General features: G+C 55.4%; 4 protein-coding genes across 4 annotated transcripts; 2 read left to right on the top strand and 2 right to left on the bottom strand.

The window, feature by feature from the left end:
• Positions 1–159: 159 nt before the first annotated feature.
• UMAG_11753 (uncharacterized protein) lies at positions 160–1,224 on the bottom strand (the record flags this gene model as incomplete). Its single annotated transcript, XM_011392899.1, has 1 exon — positions 160–1,224. One exon carries the CDS (start codon positions 1,222–1,224, stop codon positions 160–162), a length of 1,065 nt encoding a protein of 354 aa, XP_011391201.1.
• Positions 1,225–1,746: 522 nt separating this feature from the next.
• Positions 1,747–5,025, top strand: UMAG_04327 (ubiquitin-ubiquitin ligase UFD2; the record flags this gene model as incomplete). Its single annotated transcript, XM_011392744.1, has 1 exon — positions 1,747–5,025. The coding sequence occupies one exon, from the start codon at positions 1,747–1,749 to the stop codon at positions 5,023–5,025; it is 3,279 nt and encodes a 1,092-aa protein (XP_011391046.1).
• Positions 5,026–5,296: 271 nt separating this feature from the next.
• On the bottom strand, positions 5,297–5,593 carry UMAG_11752 (uncharacterized protein; the record flags this gene model as incomplete). The annotated part of the gene is made up of 1 exon (XM_011392898.1): positions 5,297–5,593. The coding sequence occupies one exon, from the start codon at positions 5,591–5,593 to the stop codon at positions 5,297–5,299; it is 297 nt and encodes a 98-aa protein (XP_011391200.1).
• A 1,485-nt stretch (positions 5,594–7,078) lies between these two features.
• UMAG_11751 (uncharacterized protein) lies at positions 7,079–12,029 on the top strand (the record flags this gene model as incomplete). The annotated part of the gene is made up of 2 exons (XM_011392897.1): positions 7,079–7,417; positions 7,530–12,029. 2 exons carry the CDS (start codon positions 7,079–7,081, stop codon positions 12,027–12,029), a joined length of 4,839 nt encoding a protein of 1,612 aa, XP_011391199.1.
• Positions 12,030–12,127: the final 98 nt, after the last annotated feature.

Raw genomic sequence — 12,127 nt, 5'->3', positions numbered from 1 at the left:
GCTCTCCCTCTCTCTCTCTCTTAGCGTTTGTAGAGCTTTCTGTTTTTCGAGCAATGGAGCAAATCGGTGCACACTCGGTTAGTCTTTGCGCAGAGTCTGACCGTATGCACCACACGAATTGACATGCAGCGGGATATAGTGAGAACGATTCTGTAGAGGCTACGGCTGAGCAGTACGGTTCTTTACTCGATCCAAGAAATCGCTCCTATCCAAATAGCCTTTCATATCACCCAGTCCTTTGCCACCGCGTTTGGTCTGGTGTTCCAGTTCGTCGAGTTCTTGCTGTGAGAGTTGGGAGTGGTCGGATTTGTAAGTGTCCCAGTCGAGCTTGCTTTTCTCGAGTGTGTTGAGTTTGGTCGGCTTAGTTGTGGCGGCGGCGGAGAGGGCGGAGAGCGACGAGGGTTTTTTGCGTCTCGGTGTGGGGCGTGCTGGTTGTGGACGCGAAGGTGAGCTGGATGTGGATGTAGATGCTGGTGATGTCGGGAGTGGTGCAGATGCGGATGCAGAAGGGGCGGGTGCACTGCTCGTAGTGGAAGTGGGAGATGCGATTTGGGATGAGAGATACTTGAGCGCATCTGGGTGCGAACGGGGTAGCAAGCGCATCGATGTATGTAGCTCGCCCGCAAACTTGTACGTTGTCGGAATCGAGACCATCTCTTGGCGAGCTGTGCTTGCCAATGTGGTAGCCGAAGCGTAGTCACCAGTTGCTGTCGACTGCGTGACTTGCTCATTCATACTGGAACCAGATTCGGACGCTTTGATAGCCTCCCATTCGGCGGCGGCTTTCGCTTTTAACGCTTGCACTTCATTGTCGTTCGTCACTTGATTGTCCGCACCTGATTCGGAAACGTGTGCCAGCCTTCTACGCTTGCCCAATCGTTGCTCGCCACCAGCTGCTGCTACAAGCTCCTCACGTTCCTTTCGCAGCGCTTCCAACTCGTCCGCGTCGATCTGTTCGGCAGCGCGAACAGAGGCGCCTGCTGGCTTGTCTTGCGTCTCAGAGTGTGCTCCGTCCGCGTCCGAGTCCGAGTCCGAGTCTGATGGATCATCGGTGGCGACAACCGCATCTTTGCCCTGCTTCGAAAGCCCAGAGCGGACCACAGCAGTGTGCGAAGGCTCTGCATCAGGGACAAAGTCGTCGTCATCGTCTGAATCACTGCCCGAGTTGGGCATATCTCTTACGCTCCGAGATACAGGCGCGGAAGAGTTTGCGATCGAGTGCATTTGCTGTTGAGTCTTGGTCGCGATCGTAGAGGTGAGGCTGGAAGAGTCAAGGTAGGAACAAAGCATCACTTTGAGGGTCAAAACCTCCACACCAAAAGTTGCAGAGTTGCCATTCGTGATTGTAGAGTCAGTCAATCTGGCTCGCACGCGTCGTAAGGCCAAACGAGCGAGCAATTTTCATATAACTTATTCTGTGATTAATAATAAAATAAGAAAGTGGACAGAAACGTGAAATCCAATCGTGAATTGTGAATGCGCAGTTGTGAGTTGATTTGATTCGTGAGAGTCACGAGTCCGTGCGAAGACATGCTTGCGACGACGCTCCTGTGTCATGCTGGGTGCGTTGTCCCTATCCACAACACACCAGCATCCTATCCGTCGCCGATCGGCATCAGCATCAACGACACTTTTCTCTGCGCATTCGGGTCAAGTTTGTCAAGCTTGGCTGCCAGTTGCCGTTGCACTTCAATAGACGAGGAAGCGTGTACTTTTGGTTGACTTGATCGTAATATTCTCGTCGCCATGCCAGCCTCGTTCGATCAATGGCAGCACACAGCTGTCTCAAACATCTTCAATATTACCCTGGACCGTCGCGAAGCCGAACAAAGCGGTTGGAACAAGACCTATTTGAGGGAGCTCGCCGAAGAACTCTCGTCGGACTCGTCTGCGCCATCACAACTCACCGCATCAGTCGCAGATCAGATCCTCATCGCTCGACTTTCCCTCGATCCACAAGCCGATGTGATGAGCGACGATGCAGAGCACATCACCATTCTCGCCAATCTTGCTAAAGGCCAGACCTCGTGGGACTATCTTGTCGCTTGTTGGAAAATGGCGAGAGCGGAAGAGAGTCGTGTGCGCAAATCGCTCCCTGCCGCAGAGCACAGCAAGGCGCTAGCAGTACTCGAAGAGATCCGCGCACTTGTCATCTCGTACGCTGGACTGGTACTCCAATCGCCCGACATGTTTCCCAACTCGACCAAGCCCAACGGCACCCCGCTTTCCCCCTTGGTACTCGTGGACAGTCTGACACACGTCTCTTCTTCCATCTCGAGCTTTGGCTTCTCCACCACCTCGGAAGCTTCCACTTCACACAGCACCGCCGACCTCACGACCAAGTTCGAGACCATTGACGGTGATGACTTGCCTGTCTTTCTCAATGAGCTTGCTGTCCGTTTCGGCAATGATGACGGTCTGGATGAGATTCTCGGACCTGCCTTCACAGAGCTTACCAGGAGGATCCGCGATGGTGATCGGGGCTCCGACACCCCCGCCTCTTCGTCATCCTTGCCGATGCACAGTACGGGTCAGGCCGCCGCTCCAGCCAGTGGCGGTGTCAATCCAGCTGCTCTCAACCAGGCGCTGGCGAATCAAGACGTCCAGTCGGTCATCGCTCAGTTGCTAGCAGGCCGGATGGCGGGCGCACAACCAGGCGCACAGCCAGTCACAGCACCGCTCGGAGCCATTGCAAAGCCCAACGAGGGGCTGACGATTGCGGGGCTCGAGTGGAGGCCCTACGTCAATGCCATCGTCGAAGCGGTCGAGATCAAGCCGATCGCGAACATGCTGGCTCATCTGTCCAACTTTGACCCTGAACACGTCACAGGCTCGCGTATCGAACTCGACTCGCTGCTGGGCCCTGTACTGCGCCTATCGGCGTTTCCGGACGCGTACCCGAGCATCACACAGCATTACTTTGCCAACGCAGCTACGCAGACTCAGCAGGAGGCGGATGCTAATTTCCGCAGCATTCAGAGCACCATGGAGATTGTGCATACGCTCAACTTCCGCATCTTTAATGCTATCGTCCGCTCCGGTGCGCCGGCGCGTGAAAAGGTACTGGCTTACTGGGGTAAAGCGTGCGCTCTGAATGCAAAGCGAGGCGCTATGCAGGTGCGTCAGGAACTCGTGGCAAGCGACGGGTACATGGTGAATCTGTACGAGCTGCTGCTCCGCTTTGCCGAGCCATTCATGGATGCTGGCTTGACCAAGATCGACCGGATTGACCTCGAGTACCTGCGCAAGCAGAAGCGGTTCGATATTCAGGAGCTGACGCGTATCAATGCCACTGAAGCCGAAGCGAAAGAGTGGGGACAGCAGGCGCAAGCAGAGCCAGCGGGCGCGCCGGCTAACTTTATCACCGAAGTGTTTTACCTTTGCGTGCGACTCAACAACCTCGGACTGGGGAAAGCGGTACGTGGCATCGACGAAAAGGAAAAGGAGATGGGTCGTTTCAAAAAACGCATCGCCGAAATCGAGGCAGACAGGGCCATGTGGTCGGCACTCGCGCAAGCTCCACAGTACGAAAACTTTCTAAAGCGTGCCAAGGCCGAAGTGGAGCGTTTGCATGGCGAGATCTATGCAGCTCAGAGCCAGCTGATGGCGCCCGAGTTTTTGCAAAAAGTGATCACGTTCAACTGCTTCCTTATGACCTGGCTGATTCGCGTTGCCGAGCCCAAAGCGATGCATCCGCATACTCAAGTGACTTTGCCTCTGCCGCAACAAGTGCCAACGCGCTTCCGCATGCTGCCGGAGCACGTGTTTGAGGACATTTGCGATGTGATGCTCTTTCTCTCGCGCGTGAGCGCACCGCTTTCGGAATCGGCCAAGAATGACCTAGTGACGTTTTGCACTACGTTCCTCAGCTCGGGATGGTACATTAAAAATCCTTTCCTTAAGGCGAAGCTTGCCGAGATCCTGTTTTACAACGTGATTCCGTGGGGACGTCACACGAACGGTGTTCTGAGCGATACGCTCAACATTCACGCGCTGGCGCTGCAGCATCTGGTGCCTGCGTTGATGAATTTTTGGATCGAGGCAGAGAACACGGGCAGTCACACGCAGTTCTATGACAAGTTCAACATGCGCTACCATCTATCGCAAATATTCAAGTCGATCTGGAGCAATCCGAAGCACAAGCAGCAGATCCATGATCAGGCGCAGGCGAGCGGATCCGACTTTGTGGTGTTTATCAATCGATTGATGAACGATGTCACGTATCTGCTCGATGACGCGCTGGACAAGCTACAGGAGTTGCATACCAAGCAGTCGGAATCCGAGCCACCGAGAGCCGAGAGCACATCGTCGCAAGAGCAACAGGAGCGAGAAGGACATGTTCGTCAGCTCGAACAGACGATCAAGTCGGACTTGCAGCTGGGAACCGAATTCATGCGACTGCTCATCGACTTTACTGCCGAAACTACCGAGGCGTTCATGACGCCCGAAGTGGTGGATCGACTAGCGGCCATGTTGGACTACAACCTCGACCTCATGGCTGGACCCAAGTGTCAGAACCTCAAGGTCAAGCATCCCAAAAAGGTGAGCTTTGAGCCTCGCAATCTTTTGCGCATGATCATGTCGGTCTACCTCAACCTATGCAGCAAACGCGAATTTGTGGCGGCAATCGCGCGCGATGGACGAAGTTACTCGAAGCCGGTATTTGAAAAGGCAGGATGGATTGCGGAGAGATACATGCTCAAGAGCCCGCCCGAGCTGGAAGCGTGGGCGGGGATGATCGCGCAGGTGGAGGAGAAGCGACAGATGGAGCAGGACGATGAGGAGGATCTGGGAGACGTGCCGGATGAGTATCTGGATCCGTTGATGGCGACGATAATGAAGGATCCCGTGCTGCTGCCGAGGAGCAAGGCAGTAGTGGACAGGTCGACGATCAAAGCGCACCTGCTGAGCGACTCGACGGATCCGTTCAATCGGTCGCCGTTGAAGATCGAGGATGTGATTCCGGATGCAGAGCTGAAGGCCAAGATCGAGGCGTTTATTGCCGAGAGGAGGCGCAAGAGCTAGTCGACGTGGCTCTGTGCTGTATAGCTCCGGTATAGCGCTCGTTGGGACTGAGAATGACAGTCATCTCCATCGACGCTACGATGAGTCTGGCTGTGCGGCTGTGCGGCTGTGCATGGTCGGTGGCACATGTCCAGAAATAGTCAACCACTGCGGTTGTTGCAGCTTCTGTGTTCTCCTGTGGATTGTTGTTGACAGGTAAGAGGACGTGGTAAGGAAAAAAAAAAAAAAAGTCGGGGCGATGCTCTATCTTGTCTAGACGACGACGATTTGATCAAGACTTCATCAACTTTTTCCTCTGCGCCTTGGCCTTGTTGACGACGAATTTTTGGTTGGTCTTTTCAGCCCTTTCGATCGCCTTTGCCTTTTTGGCTCTTGCCGCCTTACCGAGCGCTGCACCTGATGCACGCTTCTTGGGTTGCGATTGAGCCGGTTGTGAGTGTTGGTACGGCTTGTACGGATCGGCCGTAATGGAAGCGGACGAGGAAGGGCTAGGTTCGTAGTCGAGCTGAAGGCCGGGGTCGGGTGCACGCCGATCGGCACGCTTGAGCTTGTTCGAGTTCTTGACCATCGTGCCAGAGTCGAAGAGGAAGACGTCTTGCGATGATGGTAGTCGAGGGCAACGTGGGATGAAAAGTTTCGTGGTAGACCCTGAAAATGAAACGTGAAAAGAAAGGAACTTGAGACTGTGACTGTGATTCGTGATTATTGTTGCAAAAGAAATGAGGAAATACACACGAACAAAAAAGTAACCAAAAAAGGAGGGCGAGAAAGTTGATGTGTATCTCCTCCATCCGTAATCGAATTTGTCACATGCAAAGCCGCGCACGGATGTTTAAGAGAGGTACAATCGGATGACTGACTCTCTTTACCGTTGGTCGACTGCTGGGTTGTATGACGCAGTCGAATCGCTCGAAGCGTGCGCCGTTTGGCGGGTTAGGCTTGGTGCGATGAAGGTAGCGTGACATGGACGACCTAACACACTGGAGCTCACGACTCACGACTCACGACTCGATGGCTCGAGAGCGTAACATTCACGATTCGTGATTGACGATTCGAGTGAACCACGCCCGACGCCTGACGAACAGTTGTGAGTGCGTGGCCTTAGTGTGTGGTGCTCTGTGCACGGTGCGCGATTCTCGATTCGCGATTCATGACTGTGACTGCAAGTCGGGAGTAACGCTGTGACTGTTTCACGTTTGTAGATTGATGGAACAACTCTCCACTCTCTCGGTTGTCACTCGCGACTGACAACATCAAAGGGGGCGGCGACACTCGAGCTGAGCCAGACGAGGTGCCAATTCTATTCATGAAGCACACGATTCACGATTGTTTTAAATATATACCTATTAATAAATGAATTTCACGTTAGGAGAAAAGAAACGTCCAAGACAAATCACGAATCGGCAATGACGACAGAGAGAGAGAGGCACACAGACTCGATGCACTCGGCCCCTGAAGCCGACAAGCGTAAATCACGAATCGTGAATGACAACATCAACACATGCACCGCGTCGACCCCTGAAGCACCAAAAATCGCTCATTCGGGATTTCGCTTGCGAGAAAGAACAACACTTCGAACACATTCGTAATTCCCGATTGACACGAGCAACAGCAACAGTGCAGTGCAGTACAGCAGTGATAACGTAGTGGAATTCGTGATTAATAATAACATAGTTACTCACAGTAACTATGACTATCGTCGCCGGTGCAAGCAACCTGCGTGTGGCAGCTAACAACTACGAACGTACTGTATGGCCAGCGTTGAAATCCAAGTGGAAAGAAATGAATTCACGATTGATGGACTGATTGACACCTCATGTTTCACGATTCACTTTGTGATGACAGTCGTGAGTTAAGTCACGCACGCAACACAGACAGAAAGCCTCGGTGCTCGCTCGTCTGTCCTCCTTAACCTTGCTCCATCATCTTCCAACGTCCACCTTAGAGCATCGCTACACTCTAACCATACTACCAACCATCGCAGTCTACATGGCATCGGCTTGCACCACGCTTGTCTAGAACGCTCGGCTCTTTTGTTGCATCGCAAGTCACCATGTCTGCCTCACGCGGTGCTCACGCTTCAGCCCCTCCGCCCACCGAAGAGCGTCATCACAGCGACGATTCTCACAACGCATCGCTCAGCACCACTCCCAAGCAGAGTCACATGCTCACGTCCAATCCTTCCTCCGCCTCGAAACCTGACCCAACTACAGCCTCGCTTCGACCCAGCAACAACAGCCTTCGTCCTGCCATCATCCCTCACGATACCCCTAGCGCTCCAACCCAACGTCAACAGCAGTCTTCCCTCTCGTCCTATTCCACCGCCTCTGACAAACGCACTGCGTCCTACGATGACGTCAACCCCTCGAACATCGCTCGCGCTCAGCCTAGTGTGAGTTGCCCTGACTTGCCAATCCGCATACATGCATGTCATCTTTACCAAGCACACTGCTGATCATTCCCTTTGTCTCTTTTCTCTTGCTTGGCCATTCACATCGGTACAGTCGCTGCTCCCAACACCACAGACGCGTCCTTCCCTGCCGAGGCAAGCTTCTCACACCCAGCGTTCCGTCTCTTACGCGACCTCGGATCTCGAAACCGTCTCAGCCTTGTCGGCTTCCGAATACAGCTCAGCTGGCGAAGACGATGCTGACCAATGGCAACGTAGCCAACTCCGAGGTCGTCCCATCGATAACGCCTTTCGTCAAGCTACCACCATCGGCCGCTCCGGCTTGCTGGTTGAACCTTCCCGTTCAGCTAGCGCCATGACCTCGGCCAGCGCCAACAAACCGCGTCGTCCCTCTGCTCACAACAGAGACTCGAGCAAACCTCGCAGACACAGCAAGGCCTACCGCGCCAATGATGACTACCTCAGCCCCGCAGACGATGACCGCTACGGACCCTTGGACGATCAAGACGACGAAGTCGAACCCCATGACCGAGGCGAGGAGCTCGTTCGTCGTCGAATGAAGGCTCGTCAGCGCGAAAAAGCCTTGCGTAAGAAGGCCGAAAAGGAGCGTTCTCGTCAGTCAATCGCCGCCTGTGCCCCTACCACCAACAACGCTCAGAGCAGCAACGCTCCCCTTCCTTCTCCAAGCCCCAAGCCTACCTCGACCCTCCTCGGTCAGCGCTCCACTTCGCCTTCGCCCAGACCCGATCGATCAGCACGTCCCACCACGATCATGCTGCCTCCTCCTGCATTCGGCAACCAACAGCCAGCCTCGCTTTCTCCCTCCTCGGTCCCTCCGTTTCCAAGCCCTGGCGCGCCTTCGAGTAGGCTCTCGTCCGCAGCCGCTTATCCTTCTCCACACGCTCACATCCGTCGTCCCAGTTCCACCAACGCTCAGAATCGCTTTAGCGCTATCAGTCATGCTCAGCAGAGCGCCGTCGGCCCTAGGAGCGCGTTCCAACCTCCTCAATCCGCTTCCAACACTCACGACTTTTTCGCTGCCGCCGGCCCTGCTTTCAGCACCGGCCGTGCCGCTACCGATGCAAGCTCCAGCATGACTGGCAGCGTTCGCGCCGATGATGACCACGACGAGGACCGCGACACCATCGCCAGTCTTGCCAATCGTCGTCATCGCGACGATGCCGACAACCCCACCGGCGAGGCTGCCCAACTCGACGACGACGACAACGTCGACGACATGGATGCCGATTACAACGACGACGGGCAAGCCGCCAATGGTGGCGAAGACGACGACGAAGATGATGATGATGACGACGACGATGACGACGACCAGGACGTCGAGTACACGCTCAAAGATCGTCAGGACGCCATCAACATTGAACATCCCTTTGGTCTGCCCATCTGGAAACCTGCGCTTTACAAAAAGTCGCGTTCCGTTACACGCAATGCCGAGATTGCCCTGCACTCGATTCCCAGCGCTGCCGCAGAGCGCCATCTCCTACCTGGCAACATTCTCTGGACCATCTTTTTCGGTTCTTGGCTCTCGCTCATCTGCTACATTTTTTCCATCTTGATCAATGTTGTGCCCTTGGGCGGCTCCAGATATGCGCGAGTCGTGTGGGAGCTCGGTGGATACCTCTTCTGGCCATTTGGCAAGTATGTCGAAGTCGAGGTCTCACCCGATAGCGCTGACCGGTTTTCCGGTGCTACTCACAACGCGGCGGACGCCGAGACCCAGTGGGTTGAGAACTCGTTTACGCCCGTCGCAGCTCGTTTCCCTCATGATCATGCTCATGTTGTTCCCTTCAACTCGCGTCCCGAATCGCTTCTCTCGACGCCTCGAGACAAGCTCGGAAATAGTCAGCACGACACGATTCGTGCAGACGACAGCACACGCCAGGCTGCCGATGCTGGCTCCTCGAGCGGTTCCGAGGCGCGCAGATCTACTCCGCGTGCCTCTGAGCACGCCGAGTCCAGCCGCACCTCGCAGCAGGAGCAGGAGGAGACCAGCTCGCTCAAAGGCAAGGCCAAGGCGAGCGATTACGGCTCTATCTACGACTCGCAGGCGGGACAACAGCTCACCGATCTCGAACGCATCGAGGCCGAGCAGCGCGTCTATGGCTACGTCGACGACCAGAACGGCATCGATGTCGGCGCTTCCCAGCGTCTCGGTGGACGAGTGGCGTTTGCCATCTTTTACGGTATGTTCCTGTTCCCGTTCATGGGTCTCGTCTGCCTTGCATGCTGGGGTATGGTGTTTCCCATCCCTATGGCCAAGCTCACCTGGGTCTTGCTCAAGAACCTCGCTACTCGGCCCTTGGCTCTGCACTTTCGTTCGGCTCCAGGCATGGAAAAGCAGCACCACCGCCACCACCAACACGGCGAGATCGACGAGATTGCTGGTGCTGCCAAAAAGTTTTTCCTGCCTCTCAAGCCTGGTGAGCCCGCGCCGCGTCCCAAATCCATCAACGCAGGCAAACTGACGCTCCAACGACGCAGCAACATCTTGCTCTGCACCTACCGTGCCGTTGGCGGCCAGTACTACAAATACACGGTCGGCGGTGTCAACATCTTGTTTGTCAACACGCTTCCTTTGGTATTTTTCACCATCATCGACTTTTTCATCATCGAACGCTATGTTGAACACCACGCTATCACACACGGCTTTTTGGCCTTCATCTCGGGTCAAGGCGTCATCTTTATGCTTGCGCTCGGCAGTGTCATTCCGCTGTCGTACTTCATTGGCATGGCCGTGGCGAGCATCAGTGCTCAGAGCAGTATCGGCATGGGCGCCGTTATCAACGCTACATTCGGTTCCATCATCGAAATCATCCTGTATGCCATCGCACTGACGCAGGAGAAGGCGAGGCTGGTCGAAGGTTCGCTCATCGGCTCCATTCTGGCCGGTGTGCTGCTCATGCCTGGTCTCTCCATGTGCTCGGGTGCCACTAGGAGGAAGGAACAGCGCTTCAACGCCAGGTCTGCCGGTGTAACGAGCACCATGCTGATCATGGCCATCATTGGTATCTTGACGCCGACGCTCTTTTACCAGATCTACGGTACCTTCCAGCTCACCTGCGAGGGCTGTCCGGCTGGCAGCGTCCCTGGAGAGAGTTGGAGCTGCCGTCGATGCTTCTACGAGCATGTACCCCCGGCTACCGATCCTTTCTTCCAGAACAACGTCCGTGGTCTCATGTATACGTGCACTGTCATCTTGGTGCTATCGTACGGAGTCGGCTTGTGGTTCTCGTTGCGTACGCATGCCTCACAGATCTGGCAGAACCCTCAGCCGGTGCATCCCGGTCAGAATATGGTGGCGAACCAAGCGACGCTGGCCCACCTGCCATCGGCGCAACGTGCCTCGATCTACAAGAGGCTCGTACCGGCAGCAGTGATGCAGCAGCTGTTGCCGACAACGCATCCTGCCGGTGGTGCCGCTGCCGAACGTGGCGGTGGTGCTGTGCATGGACACTCGTCGGCAATCAGTGCGGCGGGGTCGGCTCCTGGTACTGTCAAGGGGCCTTCGTTTGGGCATGCGCGTCAGGGTACGGATGCTACGCAGGACGGTCCGCGACCGTTGCAGCTGCCAGAACACTTCAGCCAGGAGGAATACGATCGCGCTGTGGCGCTTACTACCTCTGCGTTCCACAATGTACTACAGCAGCAACAGCGACGGTACGATCAGCAGGCGGCCAACACGGCTGGTGGCGAACGCGATCATCTTCGTCACCACCAGGCGCAGGCGCAGGTGCAGCACGGCAAACATGTATCCATGCACGAGGAAGCAGCCGTCAACGAGGAGGACGAAGGTCACGGAGGACACGATGCACCCTCGTGGTCGAGAGGTACGTCGCTGACGGTGCTGCTGTCGTGCACGGTGCTGTACGCGATCATTGCCGAGATCCTGGTGGATGTGGTGGATGTTGTGCTGGATGGGTCTGGGATCGACGAAAAGTTTTTGGGAATCACCTTGTTCGCGCTGGTGCCCAACACGACCGAGTTTATGAACGCCATGTCGTTTGCGATTAACGGCAATATTGCGCTGTCGATGGAGATCGGATCTGCATATGCGCTTCAGGTGTGTCTGATCCAGATCCCGGCAATGGTGGTGTTTTCGGCGTACTACAACTCGGGTATCTCGGACGAGCTGAACCTGATCCATCGGAGCTTTACGCTCATCTTTCCACGATGGGATGTGATCGCGATCATCTTTTCGGTGTTCCTGCTGACGTATACGTACATTGAGAGTCGCTCAAATTACTACCGCGGAACAATCTGTATTTTGAGCTACATGGTTTTGGTTGCTGGCTTTTACTTTGCGCCGGCAACGGGGGATGTGGAGGATCCGGGCGATGACAATCGTGGGTTGCGAGCAGGGATCGAGGTGGGTAAGGCCATGTTTGCGGTTCACGACGGCAGGTTTGGTGCGCAAGTGGCAGGCTGGACTCGAGCCAGTGCTGCGCTAGCCTTCGGAGGGACCAGAAGCCATGCCGCGCTAACGAGCGACATGCTGCCTGACATTCCGGCATGGTTGCCACACCTCGATCTCGCGCATTGGACATACGCGCTGTACGCCTCCTTGTGGTCCCGATAGAGCCCAACCCGCTATCCCCCATGGCTCACACTCGTCTCATCTTGCACTACAGCTCCACGTCCTCATTTCACTTCACTTACGCCGTTGTTTCAAATGCC

Source organism: Mycosarcoma maydis, chromosome 14 (genome assembly GCF_000328475.2).
Source record: "Mycosarcoma maydis chromosome 14, whole genome shotgun sequence".
Classification (NCBI taxonomy): domain Eukaryota; kingdom Fungi; phylum Basidiomycota; class Ustilaginomycetes; order Ustilaginales; genus Mycosarcoma; species Mycosarcoma maydis.
The sequence above is the reverse complement of the archived record's forward strand: the minus strand, read 5'-3'. Positions and strand labels throughout refer to the sequence as shown.